The sequence below is a fragment of the Malania oleifera genome, chromosome 8 (assembly GCF_029873635.1).
Source record: "Malania oleifera isolate guangnan ecotype guangnan chromosome 8, ASM2987363v1, whole genome shotgun sequence".
Classification (NCBI taxonomy): Eukaryota; Viridiplantae; Streptophyta; class Magnoliopsida; order Santalales; family Ximeniaceae; genus Malania; species Malania oleifera.
In genome coordinates, this window is record NC_080424.1 from 21,502,694 (window position 1) to 21,525,539 (window position 22,846).

The 22,846-nt window shown below is 39.2% G+C and overlaps 1 protein-coding gene across 1 annotated transcript; it reads right to left on the minus strand.

Moving 5' to 3' along the window:
- Nucleotides 1-1,366: 1,366 nt before the first annotated feature.
- LOC131162605 (uncharacterized) lies at nt 1,367-4,420 on the minus strand. The gene is made up of 5 exons (XM_058119216.1): nt 3,886-4,420; nt 3,271-3,660; nt 2,749-2,803; nt 2,115-2,208; nt 1,367-1,516 (listed from the first exon to the last, which is right to left on the minus strand). Exons 1-5 carry the CDS (start codon nt 4,418-4,420, stop codon nt 1,367-1,369), a joined length of 1,224 nt encoding a protein of 407 aa, XP_057975199.1.
- Between the last annotated feature and the right edge of the window lie 18,426 nt (nt 4,421-22,846).

Genomic DNA, 22,846 nt, shown 5'->3' on the forward strand with positions numbered 1-22,846 from the left:
ATGATCAAGAACACACAGCTTATCCAAAACATACATGCCATCCTCTTTATGGCATATCCCAATCAACTTCCTGGATTAAGGATCCTGCACATGTGATGTAGGATGGGGAAGGCGACTTAGTCCTACTATTAACCCTCAAATCAACACATACATCAAAAACACTTTAAATTGAGAATTGAATCAACCAAACTTAAACAATATAAAGTAGGCTATGCTTCACATGTTTAAGAATTTCGAAAGGGTATATTATTTGTTCTGAAATTCAATCTCAATGGTTCTTTCACAAAGGAACTAAGTTATATTCTTGAAAGATCAATGCTATTTCAATCATTTAAGAATATAAGTCTACGTTAGCATATCAATATTCCCATAATTGACAGAGAAATAAGTGTATAAATGTTGAAAGTTAAGGTTCTGTGTGACTTCAGTCATCGGGACTTTAGAGACAGTCGCCTGAAGAATTTAGAAATAGAATTTTGGGAAGGCAGTAGTGATTCAGTCGACTGAGCCAATGACCTCAGTCACCTGATGAATTTTTTTAAACTGAATTCTGGAGTGGCAACAACAATTCAGTCGACTAAACTGATGGGGTCAGTCGCCTGAACTCCCACAGATTTTAAATAAAGATAGGAATACAAGGGTCATTTCTAAACTAGGATAATGAGTTTCAAATAAAGGTTCACAACCAATTCAAGGTTAAGTAAATAACAATCTTATCGGAGGAAATTGTTGGATGACTTATGATTCACCACAAACTCAAATCACAATAGAAAATATCCTTGGAACAAACTTTGAACAAGTGAAGACGTAAGCTACTATAGGTATATGAAATTGACGAGGGATGAGGGAATAGATGGTGATAGAAGTTCTAGATAGTTAGTGGTCTCTCACCACCTAATCTTTGAAAAGAACGTGTGGCATCTCGCCACTCAATCACATGGATCGGACAAAGCTATAACAAGCTTCATAAAGGAAAATCCTTCAATATATTCTATATTCAAACTTCGCTGATGTTTAGTTCTTACAATGGAATATATAAACTAACATGGGGGGGGGGGGGCAGGGAAGATAGAACAATAACACACTTGCACTTCCCATATAGGCATGGGAGACAACACACTTAATTCTCACAACTTACAAACACATTAATTCACACAACTTACTAAACCTACACATGCAAGCAAGCTGTCTTGCAAGATTACAAATTAAATACAAACATAAGTCAAAAGGGAGGCCCTATCTGTGTGGGGCCCAATGGAGCTATGTGGGGCTCATATGGGTCTTGAACTTGAACTTGCAACGGCATATCAACTTGGGTCTTCTTGTGCTAAAAATCTTCAAGATACTCCATGTGTACTTGCAAGAATTACAAACCAATGTGGACATCTGGTGGTCGTCCATGTGTCAATATGTCAGCAACAGAAAGGGGTAAGGGCGGCTGATCCCCATCATCTCTCCAGGGCCCAAAATAATTCTTCTCCGAAGAATGAGAAGTGAAGTACTGGGAGTATAATTCCTGGTTGATACAAAGTAGATCTTCATTCAAAATCTAGCTATGCTCAGAAAATGGTTTACCTCTCCACTTGACCAAGAATTTATGATATGATCCTGCTTATGTGAACGTTGTTTTATCATCTAGTATTTCCTCAATTTCATCACGGTTCTTGGGTATAGGTAAAGATGGAGGCAAAGGAAATTTATTTTGTTCAAGTTCATGAAGAGTGGGGAATGGAGTGGGATCACCTGCAAGGTTTGAACTGAAGAGCTCCACAAAAGTAGATGCTTCAAGAAATGGGGTTAAGCCCTCAACATGAAACACATTACTAATGCCAAATTCAATGGGAATAACAATCATGCAAGTATTAGAACTAATTTTCTTTAAAATTTTGAAAGGACCCATTTTTTAGCATGTAACGTTCTTACCTTTCCTACAGGAATCCGTTCGAGACGAATACGGATCATAACCATATCACCCTCTAAAAATTCTTGTAACGTGCGATGAATATCAACACTAGATTTATAATACTCATTGTTTAAATTGATCTCATTCTTATTTCAAAGTGTAGGTCATGTATGTGTTTAGCAAAAGCATCAACTTGTTCCCTCACTCTAACCTGCGGAGGTAATGGGACAAGATCTATAGGCTTCCTAGGTTGATAACCACTGACAACCTGAAATGGGCTAAGGCCTGTGGTTCTATTTACCGAGCTATTGAACACAAATTCAGACATCAAAAGACACAAATCCCATGAACCTATGTTCTCACCTACAAGACATCTTAATAGGTCCCCTAAGCTCCTATTAACTACCTTGATTTGCCCATCAGTTTGGGGATGGTAAGCACTAGAAAACTAGAGTTTAGTACTTAACATTTCCCACAAAGTTTTCTAGAATTAACTTACAAATTTTACATCCCGATCAGAAACAATGGTCTTGGGAAGACCACATAGTCTTACAATTTCTCTAAAAAAGATGGATGCAATTTTTGATGCATCATGTATTTTGTTACACGGAATAAAAGAAGACATTTTGGAGAATATATCCATGACAACAAACACATAATCATGCTTCCTAGCAGTCTTAAGGAGTCCTAAAACAAAATACATGCTAATATCTTGCCAAGGGGTATGGGGTACTGGTAAAGGAGACTATAGACTAGTAATCTGCTTTCTACCCTTTGCAGATTGACATGTTCCACAATGAGATACAACTCTAACAACATCCCTTTTCAGACTAGGTCAAAAGAACCTATCCTCTACCATAGCAATGGTTTTATCCCTACCAAAGTGACATGTAGCACCACCTGCATGAAGTTCTCATATTAATTGGTCACGTAGAGATGCAGAGAGGATACACAATCTAGTTCCTTTGAATAGGAATCCTCCATGGATCACAAAGTCTAGATGGGATCCAAGAAGTCCTTGTAACAAATCAAAAAAGATGTCACAGAAATCTGAACATTGAGAATATTCTTTCTTGATACTCTCAAAGCCTATTATTCTCACTTCCAAAGTCTGTAAAGTGGTCACAACTCGGCTTAAAGCATCAGCAGCTTTGTTTTCAACACCAACTTGGTGTTTGAGTACAAAAGTATACTACTGAATATATTCAATCCACTTTACATGCCTATGATTTAGTTTCTTTTAAGTGCTTAGGTACCTAAGGGCTTGGTGATCAAAAAAGAGTACAAACTCCTGAGAGAATAGATAGTGTCTCCAACGCCTTAAGGATTGGACCACAGCATAGAATCCTTATTATAGGTAGAATAACTTTGCTTAGCATCATTCAACTTTTCGCTGAAGAAGGCAACAAGATGGCCATCTTGACTCAGCACTCCTCCTATGCCAATACCGGAAGCATCACAAGCTACTTCAAACAGTTTTTGAAAATGAGGGAGGTGTAGCACAAGGGCTTTTGTCATCCAGTCCTTAATGTCTAAGAAGGCTTTGATTGCATCTTTGGGCCACACAAACTCTCCTTTCTTAAGAAAATTTGTAATGGGTGTCATGATAGTACTGAAATTTCTAATGAATCTTCTGCAGAATGTGGCTAACCCATGGACACTTTGTGCTTCATGAATATTTATGGGAGTAAGCCAATTTTGAATAGCCTTGACCTTCTCAGGATTAACAGAATTTCCACTATCAGATATAACATATACTAGAAAGATTATCTAAGGAGTCATGAAGGTGCACTTTTTCAAATTTGCATACATTATCTGCTCTCTTAGTACCTCAAACACTCTTCTTAAGTGATCTAGGTACTCTTTCCTCGTTTAGCTATAAATTAAAATGTCGTCAAAATAGACAATAAGGAAATGCCCAATGAAAGGTCTTAAAATTTGAGTCATCACTCTCATGAAGGTGTTTGGTGCATTTGTGAGACCAAACGACATTATCAACCATTCATACAAGCCATCTTTAGTCTTGAATGCAATTTTCCATTCATCTTCAGGTCTAATTCTAATCTGGTGGTATCCACTCTTAAGATCAATTTTGGAAAAGATCTTAGAACCAACCATTTGATCCAACATATCATCCAACCTGGGTATGGGAAACCTATATTTGAATGTGATTTTATTAATAGTTCTACTATCAATGCACATTCTCCAAGTTCCATATTTCTTTGGAGTAAGAAGGGCGGGAACACATGGGCTCATGCTTTCTTGAATAAATCCCTTACTTCTCAACTCTTCAACTTGTCTATTTAATTCTTGATGCTCTTTAGGATTCAACCTATAATGAGGCAAATTGGGTAAAGATGATCCTAGAATAAGATCTATAGCATGTTGAATATCTCTCATCGGGGGTAATTCATTTGGAGGTTCAGAGATAGCATCATTAAATTCAGAAGGTATAGGTGTCACTTCATGTGGTGTCTCATTTTCAAGAGTAGAGGAGTCATTTTCCTTGGTTACCATGACATAGACAACATGTGTCTCCTTACTCTCTTGCTCAAATTACTTCTTGCTTAGAACATGCAAAGAAGTTTCAACCTTCTCTCTTCTTTTCAAGTTTTTCTTTTCCTTGTCTTGTTTGTCCTTCTTGGGCTCTAGAGGACTCAAGACAATCTTCTTTCCATTGCACCTAAGAGTATTGGTGTTGGCTCTACCATCATGTGATACATCAAGATCATAAAGTCAAGGTCTTCCTAATATAATGTGGGCAACATCCATAGGAAGGATGTCACACCAGATTTTGACTTCATAGTCCGCAATCTTAATGGGGACTAAGCACCTGTGACTTACGGGCATGGTTGTTGCATTTACTCAAGCAACTTTGTATGGAGTGGGATGGGCTTCAATTTTCAATCCTAATTTTTCTGAAGCTTATTTTGAGATCACATTCATGCAACTTCCACCATTGATGGTCATCTTGCATGTAACACCCCGACCCGATACGTGGGCCTGGGGTGCTACTTTAGTGACGTCTGTGTACCTGATACCATCTCCACATATAAAATATGCAACGGAATAATTAAAACATTCTCCACAATCTATTACTAGAGTCTAAATATTAACATACATCCAGGTCTTTCGATACTCATATTACATCTCAATCTAATAAGTCAACAAACTCGGTCCACACGAACATAAATACAAGCCCGAAGGCATACTACAATAACTACTCACATCTGAGTTCTTGAAGACACTCACAAAATAACTACACTAGTCTCCACCCCATGGATCCCTCTAAACTCGATCTCTGGGATTCCTTAAAAAGATATGTTGTAAAACGGGGTGAGACACCTCTTAGTAAGGAAGATTAAGTTAGTGACAGTGTGTGGCAACATGCTTTTCATTGTATACTAGAATCATAACTCTTTTTTTTTACCGAACATAGTATGTATACTCATTTCTCATTTCACGTTTCTCATAACATAAATCAATACTGGAAAACATTTCATCATTACATAAATATACATATATGAATAAAAGATACACCCTGGAACTACTCGCCATGTATAAACCCACGTGGTCAGGGTTGTGCGGCCCGAAGGTTGGACAAAAACCTAGAGGATCAACCTAAGCCAAGTCAACTCCCTATTATATACACTGACAACAGGCTTTCGCAATCCCTTGCGGGTCCAACTACCCCACCACTTCCTAGAAGGGTACTTCCTCTACCTAGGGCAATCAATTAGGACAACCCAAGACCACACGCTCGTAAATGTGGTCGCACGCGGTCAAATGGTGAAACTTTCTCTCTAGCAACGGTACCGCACTCACAACACTGGGTTCACGGGTTTCCTAAAGCATATCGTGCAATTTAAGTAAATAAAACTGTACTTTAAAAACTCATTTCATAAAATAAACTCTGACCTTGGCCGTTTAATGCAATCTTGGGCCTCGTCCCTTTTATAACTACAAACTCGGGCCTCGGCTCCTCTGCTACAACTTGGCCATTTAATACAAACTCTAGCCTCAAAATAAACTCTGTTATTTATAAAACCTGGCCTCGGTCATTTAATACAAACTCGACCTAGAACCTCTCATAAGTTCCTGCATTTCTTGAAACAATTCTAGTATTTTCGCAAACAGTTCAGTATTACACAAACATTTCCATCTTGGTATTTCCATTACTCTAAAACTTATATCCACATGCCACACAATTTTCCATATTTAAAACATAACCCATAGGCAACCACAGAAAACACTCAATAAATGGTTTGTAGGAATCAAACTGAACTTTCCACCATTCATTTTTATGCAAAATATCATATTGATATCCTAAGTTTAGAAACAAGTTTTTTAAACGGTTGGTTTTCAGAAGAACAACTGAAAACATAAACATACTCACACCATAAACATTTCCACTGGCAAAAAATGATAAAACACTACATTAAACATAATCCCCTTACCTGATTTCGAAACAAAAACCGAAATGTTCAAAAACCAAATCCCGACTTTTATCACCAAGTCGAAAAATCTAATCCACTAGAACTGTAGATCCTAGCTCCCTAATCCTTGCAAAAACTTCCGATCATCGAAATAGGCGACGAACGGCGAAGAACTATAGAGAGAGAGAGAGAGAGAGAGAGAGAGAGAGAGAGAGCGAACTTGTCGGTTCTAGAGAAAGAGAGAGAATTTTGGGTTTCTTAACCCTTAAGCAATGAAAAAAATTATATTTATAGGCCTTTTTACCTGGTCAAACTCGTCGATGAATTGGTCCCTCTTCGACGAGCCATAGAAGGTTGTTCGTCTCTGAACCTCCTCCCTCTTTGACGAACCCTAAGCTTGATATTTTCTCTATCAGTCAGGATATTTTTGTCGATGAGACTCTAAATTTCAGCAACGAAGCACTAAAGGGCATTCGTCGACAAGAACATTGGCTTCATCGACGAAGCCTGCAAATCCTCTTTTTATACTTTTCTTATTTTTATGGATTCGAGTCTCTACATTGCAACTCTTATTTCCACACTTGATATAAGTATGAAAAATAAAAGTTTGGCGCCAATCCTCTTGTTCTCGAGGGGTCACCATGATGCATCACATAACATTTACACTAGCATTTTCTTCTTCTTCAATGGACAATTCGTCCTCACTTACTACTTCTTCGGTAATATAAGTGTGTTCTTCTCCCAACTCTTCTTCTTCATCGTCTCTTTCAATTGCTAAGTTCCTAGCTAGTGGGGCATTGCTTAGCAAAGTGACCTTTTTTTATGACACTTGTAGTACACATCATTTCCAGAAATTTTTTTAGAGGGCCCAGTACATGGGTGCCTTTCCTTTGTTCGAAGGTTGCTGGACAGTGGGATTGCTACCTCTTGAAGTGACTTGAGCTGTGTTGGTAGGTCTAGTCCTCTTATAAGATGCGGCTTTTCTCTGGTAAGTGTCATTGGAGGTGTTTCTAAATTGTCTTCCATTTGAGCTTTACTCATTTGCTCATAGTCATGTGCTAGGTTAAAGGTGTGCTCAGGGGAGTCAATGTAATAGGGAAAAAACTCTTTCCTAAGTTCAAGTTTTAGGCCAATCCTAAACCAAGAAATATATTGGCTAATTCTCTCTTCTACCTCACATATAATAGAAAGCTCATCAAACTTGCTCATATACTTGGTCACATTCATACTACCTTGTCTAAGCCTATAGAGCTTATCCATGAGACGTTCCCTATAAGAAATTGAGACATTTTTTTTCCCTGTCAATCTTTCTTTCATCAAGTCCCAATGTTCTATGGGTCTACAACCTAGGCGAGCTTCTTGTTTTTCAACATTTACCCAATGAAGCTTAGCTAGACCAGTTAGTCTCATTTTTGCAAACCTCACTCGGTGTGGGTCATGCATCTTATACCAATCAAAGTATGAATCCATTTCAGCTAACCAATCCTGAAAATTTTTTGGATCCATTTGACCATCATATGTAGGGGCTTCAATTTTGACTCTCTTCATTACATCCATTTTTGGATCATGATTTTCCCTACGATGTGGTCTCCTTGGTTGGAATTCCTCTTCATCATAATCCTCTTCATTCCAATGTGGAACATAGGGGTCATGACGGTGGAATCTTCTGGGAGCATTTGGTCTTGGTGGGGGATGAATGGGAGGTCGTTCTAGTGGTGGTTTGGTTTCCTTTCTCTTGGAGGGCTATTTGTTTCCCTAGAGTGGTGGGAAGCAAGTTCATTATCAACCTCACGAGGTTGTCCTAAATTTTTTTGGGGGCGGGACAAGAACTAAATTAGCTTCCAACCTCTCTTTCTGGCAAGGGCATAAGTTAAGTTTTGAGTTAAGACTTGAACTTGGGCTTGAAGGTCATCTAAAAGGGTATCACGGTCTATATCAGTCCTACGACCATGATAACGATTCTCAGCTCGAGTTGCCATCAAAACATAACCGCACAAGGGAAGGTGGCTCATGACTAAGGAAGGGGATTTTGGGGAGGCCAATTTTAGCCAAAGGAGAATGGGATTTGAGGGTTCAGCCTAAATAAACCTAAGCTCTGATACCAAGATCATGTAGGACGGAAGAGGGTGACCTAGTCTTACTATTAACCCTCAAATCAACACATACATCAGAAACACTTTAAATTTAGAATTGAATCAACCAAACGTAAACAATATAAAGTAGTTTGTGCTTCACATGTTTAAGAATTTTGAAAGGATATATTATTTGTTCCGAAATTCAATCTCAACGGTTCTTTCACAAAGGAACCAAGTTATATGCTTTAAAGATGCTATTTCAATCATTCAAGAATATAAGTCTACGTTAGCATAGCAATATTCCCACAATTGACAAAGAAATAAGTGTATAAATGTTGAAAGTTAAGGTTTTGCATGACTTCAGTGGCCTCGACTTCAAAGTTAGTCGCTTGAAGAATTTAGAAATAGAATTCTGGGAAGGTAGTAGTGAGTCAGTCAACTGAACCAATGACCTCAGTCACCTAATGAATTTTTAGATTGAATTCTGGAGTGGTAGTAGCAATTCAGTCAACTGAACTGACGGGGGTCAATCGCCTGAACTCCCATAGATTTTAAATAAAACAGGAATGCGAGGGTTATTTCTAAACTAGGATAATGAGCTTCAAATAAAGGTTCACAACCAATTCAAGGTTAAGTAAAGAACAATCTTACCAGAGGAAATTATTGGATGACTTGGTTTGATTCACCACGAACTCAAATCACAACAGAAAATATCCTTGGAACAAACTTTGAACAAGTGAAGTGGTGATATAAGTGCTAGATAGTTAGTGGTCTCTCACCACCTGATATTTGAAAAGAACATGTAGGCTCTCGCGACTCAATCACATGGATTGGACAAAGCAATAACATGCTTCACAAAGGAAAATCCTTCAATATATTCAATATTCAGACTTAGCTACTGTTTAGTTCTTACAATGGAATATATAAACTAACATTGGGGGAAGGTAAGACACAGAAATAACACACTTGCACTTCCGAGGAGACCTCGTGTCAAACCCTCCCCCACGCTGTTTGTGGACCCCACACATCTTTGTTGGTCTCACGCTGTTTGTGGACCCCACACATCTTTGTAGGTCCCACACTACTTGTGGACCCCACACATTTTTTTGTAGTTTTCACGATGCTTGTGGACCCCGCACATTTTGTAGGCCCCACACTACTTGTGGACCCCATATATCTTCATTGGGCCCCACATCTCTTGGTACGCTAGCTCGGATTCCTACATCCAGTACACGTTACCCTACCTGCAACGCTAGCTCGGATTCCTACATCCAGTGCACGCTAACTCGGGTTCCTATAACTCTTATGCGGCTTGTAGGCCCCACATGGTTTGTGGGGCCCATATATCTCTATTGGGGCCCCCATGGTTTGTGGGCCCTATATCTCCTGGTATACTAGCTTGGATTCCTACATCTGTTGCACGTTACCCCCTTTGGTATGCTAGCTCAGATTCCTACATCTGTTGCACATTACCCCCCTTTGGTACGCTAGCTCAAATTCCTACATCCGGTGCACATTGCCCCATTTGGTACGCTAGCTCGAATTCCAACATCAGGTGCACGTTACCCCACCTAGAATGCTAACTCGGATTCCTACATCTGGTGTATGCTAGCTCGAAATCGTATAACTCTCACGCAGCTTGTAGGCCCCATGTAACGACCTGCTTAATTTCCATATTTTTTTTTTTTTTATACTATGACATATAACATGCTCTGATACCATTCTGGGAGTAAACCCAATCATTGGCCTAAGCAGCGAGAAGTAGAAATCACATAGACATAACCATATGAAAATATATATACAATACCAATACCAGAGTACTAACATGTTTCCCCAAAATATACATATATATTAGTTTCCCAAAATACCCTCAACTATACTGGGATATACAAAAATCCTCCACAATACTCACTTCACTGACAAGGCACTACTGAAGCCCCTCTATCTGCGAGCCTGGTCTGCTCGCCTACCTGGATCACCTGAAAAATGATTCAACACTGGAATGAGCCAATGCTCAGTAAGACGAAATATGCTATTACTAGTGTGTGGCAAATGAGTTACAATATTATGAAAATCTGGTTTCATATAATCATGTATAACTGAATATGTAAATACAGTACAAGTGATAAAATCCACCACCCTGTCCATGTTGCTTAACATATCAGTATTAAGGATTTTTATTCAAAACACTTCTAGTGTACATAAGTATGTTCCTTGTTTCTGTAAATCTGTACATACGTAATAATAACTGAAAATTTTCCCTGTGGATAACTGTGTGTCATGATTTAACCCCTCATGATAGGGTTGTGCGGCCTGTAGGCGGGATCTACACTGACTGGCCGACCAGGGTAAATCACTATACTCCATCGGTCTAATCTGCCCACCTCAACCCATATCTGATGGGGAGCCTATCCACGTCAAGGGCCTAGGTGATCAACCTACTACCATGTATTATCTAAATAGGTGGTTGCACTCATAACATAACATAATATCTGCAGCAACGGTATCATGCTCTGTAACTGCATAGTCCAACAGGGTCTGATACTATATAATATATCTCTATATACCACTATCTGATTTATCATGATTTTGAAATAACCGTAATAACCATGATACTGAATAAACTGTAATACATACGTAATGGTACTGAGAACTGTATAATCATAACACTGATAATTGCATAATCATAGTACTGTAATTCGTATAATCATAGTACTGAGATTCGTATAATCATGGTACTAAAGTTTGTAAAATCATGATACTGAAAATTATAAAACATATCTCCGTACTATTTTCATATTCTCAAGCCACACAGAGACTTTTAAACATATTACATGTAAATGATAAATTGTATAACTTCTTTCGTGAATAATCATCTGTTAAATACGTATAGTTTATACTGAACATAGTGAAATTGCCTAGCATAGCATATTTTCCTTACCTAACTACTGGAAAGCCCCTATGGTATACCGGCCTAACACCCGTAGGGCCTGCTACATAACACCCTGAAAACAACATATGCCAAAACTAAATATCAGTATTTCTTTGCCTACATCATTTTCTATAACTGTCATAAGGCCAAAAATGGACTAAAATGCCTTACCCTGAATTTGGAATGAATTCCAACTCGATCCCATCGACGATCCGTCCTAACAAATTTGAAGAGAACCCCGCTAGGAACGTCCAAGTGGCTTCAGATCTTCGATCCGGCGAGGAATAGGCCCGAAAACGAAGAGAAAATTGAGAGAGGGACGTAGAGAGAGAGTGGCGTTGAAAATGGATAAAAATCCGATTTTTCACTACTTATAGGGCCCAATTCATCGACGAGACATGTCACCTCGTCGACGAGTCCTTCATTAAATTCGTCGACAAAACCCTATATTCGTCGACGAAATTCAGAGCAGCCCATTCTTCGCTCAGTAGTTTCTCGTTGACGAAATCTTACCTTCGTCGATGAGGTCTTGAAGATCTTCGTCGAAGAATACAGGGTTTCGTCGATGAAGTTCTTCAGGACCTCATCAATAAAGGCAAGATTTCGTCGATAAGAAACTACCGAGCGAAGAATGGGCTGCTCTGAATTCCGTCGACGAAATTCCTTATGCACTCGTCGACGAACCCATGTATTCGTCTACAACCTCCTTTTGTTCCTGTTCCCATTTTCCTCCTTCTTATTATTTAAATACTATTATTTTTTGAGTCACTGCACCCCACATAGCTTGTGGGCCCCACATAGCTTGTGGGCCCCACATATCTCCATTGGATCCCACATGATTTGTGGGCCCCACATCTCCTTGTACGCTGGCTCGGATTCCTACATCTGGTGCACATTACCCCATTAGGTACTCTAACTCGGATTCCTACATCCGGTACACGTTACCCTCACTGACGCTAACTCTGACTCCTACAACCCTCACGCAATTTGTAGGCCCCATGTAGCTTGTGGAACCCATATATCTCCATTGAGCCCCACATGGCTTATGGGCCCCACACATCTCCATTGGGCTCTACACGGCTTCATGGACCCCCTAATTATTATTCACCACATCCATTGTCCCCCTCATTATTATTCACCACATGCATTGTTCCCTTCATTATCATTCATCCCATGTTATATTCCACCTCATTATTATTCACCTTATGCATTGTCCCCCTCATTATCATTCATCTTATGCTATATTCCCTTCATTATTATTCACCCCATGCATTGTCCCCCTCATTATCATTCACCTCATGCATTGTCCCCCTCATTATCATTCACCTCATGCATTGTCCCCCTCATTATTATTCACCCCACATTTTGTTTCCCTCATCATTTTTCACCCCATGCTTTGTTCCCCCCATAATTACTCCCCTATGTCTTGTTTCCCATGCTTGCCCCAAGTTAAGTCTATAAATAGTCTTCTCATTCTAAGTGTTTGGGTAGATATTGAAGTCTTTCATTGTTAAGTTTGTTTCTCTCTTTGTGAGTAAGTGGTAAGGCTACGTTTCATTCTATCGGGAAATCCAGTGGTCGACCAATCCTGTTTCCTACTACGGCTGGGTCATCTCACCTGAAGAAAGTGCTCTGCAGTGCCGCAACTCATAGTTCAGGAATCATCCCCGAAAGGACGCTATAGATAGACCCCTTGAAGACTAACCAATAGGAAAAGAAGACCGAGGGAGAGGAAGATGAAAGGTAAAACTAGTAGGTCTCTCCTTTTTGAGTCACATTCTAAAATGTGATAGAATAGGTATGAAATTATAAATGCGGGAATTCAAGCTCAATGTTAGGTTCACCCCCCCCCCCCCCCAGGGAACCGGTTGGCGCCGGTTTTCTTCATTTTATTTATTTAGTATCATTTCAATGCTTGAAAAGTTCACAAAAATCCACAAAAAAATGTCAAAAAAATCACAAAAGTTTTAGAAAATCCCAAAAATATTTTCAAACTTTGACTTCCATGGTTTTTTGTCTTAATGTTATTTGTGCTATTTTGAAGTTCGAGAAAAATATTGAGAGAATCAAAAAAATCACAAAAAAAGTTTTCACACTTAGAAAAAATCACAAAAATATTTTCTTAGGCCCAGAAAATTGTTTACATCCCGAACAAATTCCAAAAACCTCCTGCAATATTACTTTTTACTTAGAAAATTCTATAAAGATTTCAAAACCCTAGAAGTGTATTTTTGTAAACTATTTTCTCGATTTTCCGAACCCTATGATTGCAACAAAGGGGCATGAGCTTTTAAAGCTTCACGTGCTTTAGTTATGAGGGAATATGTATACTATACTATTTATTCCTTTGTTTTCATTTTGTAAATTCATATAGGGAGGAATCTAAATGGTAAAAATTACCTCTGCTTACTAATCACTTTAAAGTTAATGTGAATAACCTTGAAGGTCACTTCTTCCATTACAATGTCTCTCTTTCTTATGAAGATGGTCGATCACAAATTAAGTTGTTCAAGCTTCGTATACTCCGGTTCTGAGGGAGTATATACATGTTGTATATTTGTGTGATTCATTTATTTGCATTTTTGTTCGTTTTTGTACATTTCATAATTCATAAAAAGGAGTAATCTTAAAGGCTTATTAAGTTTGGTTTAAGGGATAATTTCTTATTAATCTAGTATCGTTTGTAAGAATGGGCGTGTAGGAGGTGCTAATACCTTCCCCTCGCATAACCATACTCCCGAGCCCGAATCTGGTAGCGTAGACTGATTATACCCTTAATTGGGTAGTAATCATGTGTTCTAACCACACTAAAAGGTTAGTAGCAACTCCATTACACCATTTTTTTCAAAAATTTAAATTCCTTTTTCAATTGCCTCGTTCCGCTTCGGGACGTCGCGACAAAGGGACTATAAATAGGATTTTTGTTTGCTTCGTCATTAAGAAATCTAAAAATCTCTCTCTCTCTCTCTCTCTCTCTCTCTCTCTCTAGAACCCATGCTCACACACTCTCTCTCTTTGATCGTTCACTGTTTGTCGCCCATTTTGATGATCGGAAGATACCACGAGGATCAGGGGACAAATCTCTATGAGTCTAGTGGAGTAGATTCTAGAACTCGGGAAAAAGTTCGAGTTCAATTTTTGAGCGTTTCGGGTCGTTTCTAAGAATTAGGTAAGGAGATTATATTATGTTAGCTATATTTAAAAGTCTTAACCGAATGGAATGTTAAAATGATTTTTATATATTTAGTTACGGCTTTTCTAAGGTTTCTGGGTTTGGTTAACCGACTTTATTTTCGGAACCAAATGTTTAAATTTAAGTATGATATTTTTAAAGTGTAGTATTGGTTTTTATGAATGTTTTCACTGGTTGGAAATCGTTATTTCAAACCATAAGCTTATTTTAAAATTTACCAAAGACGGTAGGGTTGATTTTCTCTATTCTTCTCGTATTTAGCTATATATTTATATTTAATAAAGTAACAACCTGGAGATATTCATACCCCTGTTTTAGTAACAGAAATTACTTTATCAAGCAGATGATTTATTTATGAATTAACTGATGAAAAATATTGTGTGGCATGAGTAAAGTTTTTAATTTGCATTAAAATAAGCAGGTTTTGTGAAATACTGAAATGTAATGGATATATGTCACGATACGAGATATGAGATATGAGATATGATATGCCGATTTTTACCGAGTCATTATCCAGCAAATATGTAGCAGAGATATGTACATTTTTATACGATGTAAATTTTCATATATGATAGTAGAGCCCTATTATTATGTTCTCATGTTAAAGCTCGGTACCGTAGCAAAATGTATATAGAGGTGCAATCCACACCACGAGGGTGTGGATGGGAAAGGCGATTGGTGACTTGGGTAAAGTACTGTCCAAAGGTTTTCTAGGGCTCCATTAGAAGTAGTAATCCCTGATGACTTAGCCTTCAGGTGGCCTTCAGATGGAGTAGGAACCATCGTACTACTTTATGTTGGACTTATCATTAGTCGGCCGACTATTTGCTAAGTACAACCTTTGGGCTACACAACCCGTCATGGGGGGGAAGCATGTCGCACGTGTATGTGATGGCGTGATGACGCTACTACAGACCAAGCCATATCTTCTAAGCATATATGGGCACATTTACTATAAAAAGGGCTACATATGTTGAGCCAGTAGTATGTTATTATCAAAGCATGTATTTTCAGATATACATTTGAGTACAATTTTAAATGTCAGTTAAATGATTAATGTTAGTAGTATTATGTAAACACAAAATCTCATGTTAACCACACACTAATGATAATGTAATTCGTCTTACTGAGAGGTGTCTCACCCTAGTATACAAATGTGTTTCAGGTCCTCTGAGGGATCGAGCCTAGCGTTCTTCTGGGCTGAGTTAGATAGCAACAGTCCTTGTCAAAGCTGGTGAGATGCTAGTCTGTGTCTGTCTTTTGGGGATTGTAGTAACAGATTATGTTTTAATTATGTATGGATGTATATGAGAAGCAGTTAGAAACTCTAGTAAGTATTTGATGATGTTGTATTTCCACTATGTATGTTTATATAGATTAGTATGAAACACCCGTTTTTCCCTTGTTTGGGCGGGTTGTATATGTAAGGTATCGAAAGGTATGTATGTTATGTATGTTTAGAAACACTCCAAGGCCACCTAGAGAGCCGGGACGTTACATGGGAGACAACACACTTAATGCTCACAACTTACAAACACATTAACTCACACAACTTACTAAACCTGTACATGCAAGCAAGCTATCTTGCAAGATAACAAATTAAATACAGACATAAGTCAAAAGGGAGGCCCTATCTATGCAGGGCCCAATGGAGTCGTGTGGGGGCCACAAGATCACGTGGGGCCCACATGGGTCTTGAACTTGGACTTGCAACGACATATCAACTTGGGTCTTCTCATGCTAAAAATCTTCAAGATACTCCATGTGTACCTGCAAGAATTACAAACCAATGTGGACATTTGGTGGTCGTCCACGTGTCACCATGTTGGCGAAAGAAAGGGGTAAGGGCTGCTAATCCCCATCAACATGACAAGAAGTAGAGGAAAAATGAACACAATAACTAGCATCACATAATTGACCAATAGAGACAAAACTCATGGTTAGTTTAGGAATGTAATAAACATATGAAAGTGAGAAATTATGAGTACAAATGGAACCAACACCCTTTAAAGCCATAAGAGTGTCATCAGCAATTAGCACAGAATTTGAAGAAAATGATGGATTTATAGATGCAAATGAAGAGAGGCTAGAGGACATATGATGAGATGCACCAAAATATAAAACCCACAAAGAAGATGATATACTTGAGGGAGTAGACAATGGAAAACTTACTACAGATGGAGTGGACATGGCATATGGTTGTGAAGCAAGAAACTGCTAGAACTATTCTGTAAGGGTACCCATGCGAGGATCAAATAAGGAATCATTCCCTGAGTTATTCGATGAAGGGGCAACAGCTTCTATATTAGAATGGTGCCCTCCTAGTTGCCACTGCTGGGGCATTAGAACCCTTGAATGCAGAGATGGCTTTCCTTCATTTCGCCACAGCTGTGAAGTTTGAGTCTTATTCAATAATTTGGGACACTGAGCCTTCCAACGTCCCTTCTCCTTACAGAAGTTGCACTCATTGTTACAGAGAGGCGAAGATCGATTCTGACTGAAGGAAGGTGGTTTAGGAGGAACATTCAAAACAGATGTAGATGGGGGATATGTTCCCTTTCCAATCTGAGATTCGAGGCGAGTCTCCTCTGCCAACAACTCACTGACCACTGAATCAACTGAAAGTAATGGAATGTGATGTAAAATCGATCCATGAATGCCCTTGAAATCATCACGGAGAGCCATCATAAATTGGACCAATCGTTGCTCTTCCCTACGGGCAATATATAGAGCAAAATTTTGTAACTCCACAAGTTCTGTGAAAGCAAATTGATCCTAAAAATCAGTCATAGCCAAATAAAATCCTAAACACTCCTATCCTTTTGTTCAAGTGCTTGAATATCCATCTCCAATTGATAGTGAACAGCAAAGTTAGATCGAACATACAATCTTGCCAAATGGTTCCAAACCTCCTTAGCAGTTTCATATTTCACTAATTGAATCCCAATGCGACTATCAACAGAATTGTTGATCCAAGTAATAACTTTAGAGTTATAAGTATCCCACGCATCCAATAAGTCCTCATATTTATCAACCCCCTCCACTAGTTTACGAGCCAAACCCAAGACATAACTCCACATCTTCTCACCCTTTAAGAAATTTCTTATCACACAACTCCAATAAGAATAATTTTTTTCATCCAACTGCACACTAATAGAATGTAGAGAATCATCCCGTTCACTAGTCATAACGAACAACAACAAATATACCCAAGATATAAGAAACAAATTAATCTAAGAATGGCAAGAGCAAAACCAAACCTGCCAATGCCGAGCTAAGCAAGAATCCAAAAAATCACGAGTCAAACTTAAACCAGAAGCAAACCACATTGAGATTGTCCAACATCCAGAATCCGCCAAAAAACCAAAATCAAACTATACGAACAGTGAAAAAAAAAGAAAAAAAAATTCCTGAGGCTTCGCCCCGAACCCCGAGCAAGGGTAGGTGTGTGACGACCCAAATAATAATGTAATTTAAATAAAAAGGAAGGGAAATTATCAGGTCCTCATCGACGAACACAGGGGATTCGTCAACGAGGGTATAAGAGGACCTCGTCGACGAAGACAAGATTCGTCGATGAGAAGATATCGAGAGAGGATTTTAGGGAAGGCTGAAATTCGTCGACGAAGGTGCAGGTTCGTCGACGAACTTTCTATAGGACTCATCGACAAGGTGACGTGTCTCATCGATGAATCCAGTCCTATAAATATATAAAACCCAGATTTAAACGTCAAACTTAAGAAATCTCTCGCTCTCTCTCTCTTCCCCTTCGGTTTCTCTCTCCTCTCTCTTCGATTCTGGCTTCGCCGCTCTCCGGATCGACAATCTGAAGCCACCACGACACTCTTGGAGAAGTTCTCTGCATATCTGCCAGAGCGGAATGTCGATGGAACTCCGTTGAAATTCATCCCTGAGTTGAGGTAAGACTTTTTATGCCGAATTTGGTCTTACTATAGTTATAGGAAATGATATTCACGTGAAAATACTGAAGTTTAGTTTTACGAGTTTTCATTTTTAGGGTATTGATCAGGAAATCCTACGGGTGTGAGTCTAGAATTTATAGGAGTTTTTTTCAGTAGCCAGGTAAGGGAATAAACTAAAGCAGTTATTTTCTATGCAAATTAATATTATGTATAAGTAAACTTATTTTCAGGAAAGCATGTATTATATCTGTATATTACAAAGGAAATGCACGTTTGGGAAAATACTGCTATTATATTGAAATGTATATATATGTATAAGATGCCAGAAATTATGATTTTTAGAATACAATGTATGACTTTATACAACAAATGTGTGGAATGAATATTACTTTACGTGAAATGTATTACGATATGACTTTGTTAAGAATGAAGCACGTTTTCAGGAATATGAAATGTTACAGTACAAAATGATGTTGAAAATATATGATGATTGATTTATTTTCAGAATGATATATATGAAATGATTTCGGCGCGAGGGCTTATTTATGAAATGATTTTCGGCGTGAGGACGTAATTATGAAATGATGAAAAATGCTATAATATCATGTATTATATATTATCAAAACCCAAATGTTAGTTTAGTTCAGTTCAGGAGCATGGTATCGTAGCTTATAGATCAGATATCTATGATCAAATTGGTGCTAATCACCCCACGAGGGGGTGGGAGATGGATAGTCGATGTGGCATTCAATAGAGTGTGGACGTCCACCTAACAGTCCAGACCAGGGTGTGGCGAGTCCATCGTACTTACAGACATTTTTTACTCGACAATGGTCGGCCAGCCATTGTCAGGTTCTGCCTTCGAGCTGCACAACCCGTCATAGGTGGTAATACATGACATCAGCTAACTATTCATCCTGGGTTTGTTTTCAGTATTATTAGCTATAACAGACATTTCATGATCAGTATAAATTATTAAAAAATATGAAAGTATATGATTATTCCACCATGTTATGATGCATGTTTTTAGATATATGAAATGTACTGAGTATGTATAACTGCAATAAATATCATGTTGCCACACAGTTGTATTTAGTTTATTTTCCCTTATTGAGAAGTGTCTCACCCCTGAACATTAAATTATTTTCAAGAAACCCAAAGAGACTGGCGGGTCAGGGCTGCTGCTGAGTGAGTTGAGCTTCCCTACTAGAAGGGTAAGCATTAATCTAGGATCAGGGGATTTTTGTTGTATGATCCTAGGGTTATTTTGATGTTTTGGAGGTTGTATATAAATACAGTATTTTGGTGATGTAGTGAACTCTGGTATTATTTATGTCACGGTTTTGAGAATGTAATTTATATTTACTGCTGCGTAGGTTTTCGCTGTGAATGATAGGCGTCCCCGTTACCCACAGGTTCGAGTTGACTTTTCTATTTATTATATTATATTTTATATTAAGATTTTTGAGGTCGTTACAGTTTGGTATCAGAGCCTAAGATACTAGGTTCTGTAGACTCTAGCGTGCAGCAGTAATAATACCAGAGTATAGGATAAGGGGATTTGAGGTCTGGTTTTGTAGTCTAGATGCATGACTTCCGCGGTGGTTTGTGTGATTTTCCTAGGGTGACGATTTCAGGAAATTCATGGTAAACTATCATCATGTTGGGTATCTAGGTTGTAGGATTGAACCTTGAATTAAGATCAGGAGAGATTAATTAATTAGGAGAAAATATTATATGAGTTGGATGATATGTATAAAGATGGGGGTTCTGAGTTAAGTTATTTGCTTTTCAGGATGGACCCTGATAGCAGTAGTGCCCACGCTAGTGGGAATGAGGGTGTTGGACCCTCAGGCACTGCAGGCAGTGATTCAGATGCAATCTTACGTAGCGTGGCAAAGCAGGTTATGACCGAAATTGCTAGGAGTTCGAGGGAATAGGTTGGTCCGTTGGCAGGCCATGGTAGCTCGATCGAGAAATTTATAAAGATGAATCCTCCAGCTTTCTTAGAAGGAACAGATCCTGCAATCGCTAAAAACTGGGTGCAGGAGATACCGAAAATATTTGCAGTGTTACAGTGTTCAGAGAAGCAGAGGGTGCTGTTTGCCACTTACAGACTGACTGGGGAGGCTGAGAGATGGTGGTCGGCGGTAAAATTATTAGAGCAGTAGAGGACAGTATCTATGGAGATGACATGGGAGTGGTTTATGGAGACGTTCTTTGACAGGTATTTTCCAGCCTCGTCCAGGGAAGTTAAAATTGAGGAGTTCCTGAATCTAAAGCAGGGATAGCAGACCGTACAACAGTATGCCGCGATGTTTATCGAATTATCTCGCTTCACCCTGTACATTATACCAGATGAAGCAAAGAAGGTACGACTGTTTAAAAGAGGCCTAAGGAGATAAATTTATAAGCAAGTGTCAATTCTAAAGTTGCAAGATTTTGCTGAGCTGGTGGATAGAGCCACTATAGCAGATATTGGGACCGGTTGGAGGCCGAGGAGCAGAGACAGAAGAAGAGATCCGCACCTTCCAGTTCCCAGCAAGGAGTCAGTCGTGCTTCATGGAAGAGAGGTGGCTATTATAAAGACCGGAGACAGAAGATCGGGAATTTCAGTTTTCAAGGTGTGCAGCCATCTCCAGCTTGCCCATCTTGCGAGAAGAGACACCTAGGGGAGTGTCGTGCCAGGCGAGGTGTCTGCTACAGGTGTGGGGAGCCAGGACATATGATGAGGGAGTGTCCGACACAAATTGGTGCTGCTCCTGCTCCTAAACCTGCTCAAGGAGGCTACTAGACGCCACGTGGAGGCCAACAGAGGAATATGGCCCCAACCAGGGTTTTCTCTTTGACACTGGGCGATGCTAAGGCGGCTGGCGACGTGGTGATAGGTATGGTTAATATGTTTTCATTTAAAGTTATTGCACTTTTTGATTCTAGTGTCACACACTCGTTTGTGTCCTTGGGATGTGTTAAATTGTGTGGGGTTGAAACACAATCACTAGATGTTGGGTTATTAGTGGCTACACCGACCGGGCAGTGATAAGATGTAGTAGGGTACTCCGTGGTTATCCAGTTGATGTTCAGGGGAAGATTCTATCTGCTGAGTTGGTGGTGCTGGATATGCACGGGTTTGATATCATCTTTAGCATGGATTGGCTAGCAGCTAATTTTGCTATTCTAGACTTTCGTGCAAGAGAAGTGATATTCATACCTCCAAGGGAACCAGAATTCAGATTTATAGGGTCACGAGTGCAATCTTTACCTCAGATGGTCTCAGCTGTTCAGGCGAGGAGGCTGCTCCAGAATGGCTGTCAGGGATTCGTGGCTTTTGTCAAGGAAATGTCAGAAAATGAATTGAATCTTATCAATACGCCTGTGGTAAAAGAATTTACGGATGTGTTCCCAGATGAATTACCAGGTCTACCGCCTGATCGTGAGGTAGATTTCCCTATTGATCTACTTTTAGGTACAACGCCGATCTCTAAAGCACTGTACCGAATGGCGCCAGCAGAGTTGGCAGAACTGAAATATCAGTTACAAGATTTGCTTGATAAGGGCTTCATACGACCTAGTGTATCTCTGTGAGGAGCTCTAGTACTGTTTATGAAGAAGAAGAACGGGTCTATGAGGATGTGCATAGATTACAGGGAGATTAATAAAGTGACCATCAAGAACAAGTATCCTCTACCACATATCGATGATTTATTCGATCAGCTCTAGGGTACACGGGTAAAATTTAAAATCGACCTCAGATCAGACTACCATCAAGTAAAGGTGAGAGTAGAGGATGTATCGAAGATGGCTTTTAAGACCAGGTATGGGCATTACGAGTTTCTTGTTATGCCATTTGGTCCGACGAATGCTCCTGCGATATTTATGGACTTGATGAATCAGATCTTCCATCCATTTTTAGACCAATTTGTTGCTATTTTTATTGATGATGTACTATTCTATACGATGAGCTATGAGAAGCACGAGATACATTTGAGGCAGGTTTTGCAGATGCTCAGAGAGAAAAAATTGTATGCAAAATTCAGTAAATATGACTTCTAATTCAAAAAAGTTGTGTTTTTGGGGCATGTAATCTTAGAAGATGAAATTTCTGTGGATCCTAACAAGATTGAGGTGGTAGTAAGTTGGGCTAGACCGAGGAACGTACAGGAGATCAGGAGTTTCTTGGGGTTAGCCGGATATTGCCATCGTTTTGTCAAGCGGTTCTCAGCTTTATCAGGGCCTCTGACACAACTGACTAGGAAGAATGCCAGATTTGAATGGGACGACAGTTGTGAATAGAGTTTTCAAGAACTGAAGCAGAGGCTAGTCACAGCCCCAGTACTGATCATCCCATCTGTGGGTGAGGGTTATACTATTTTCAGTGATGCAT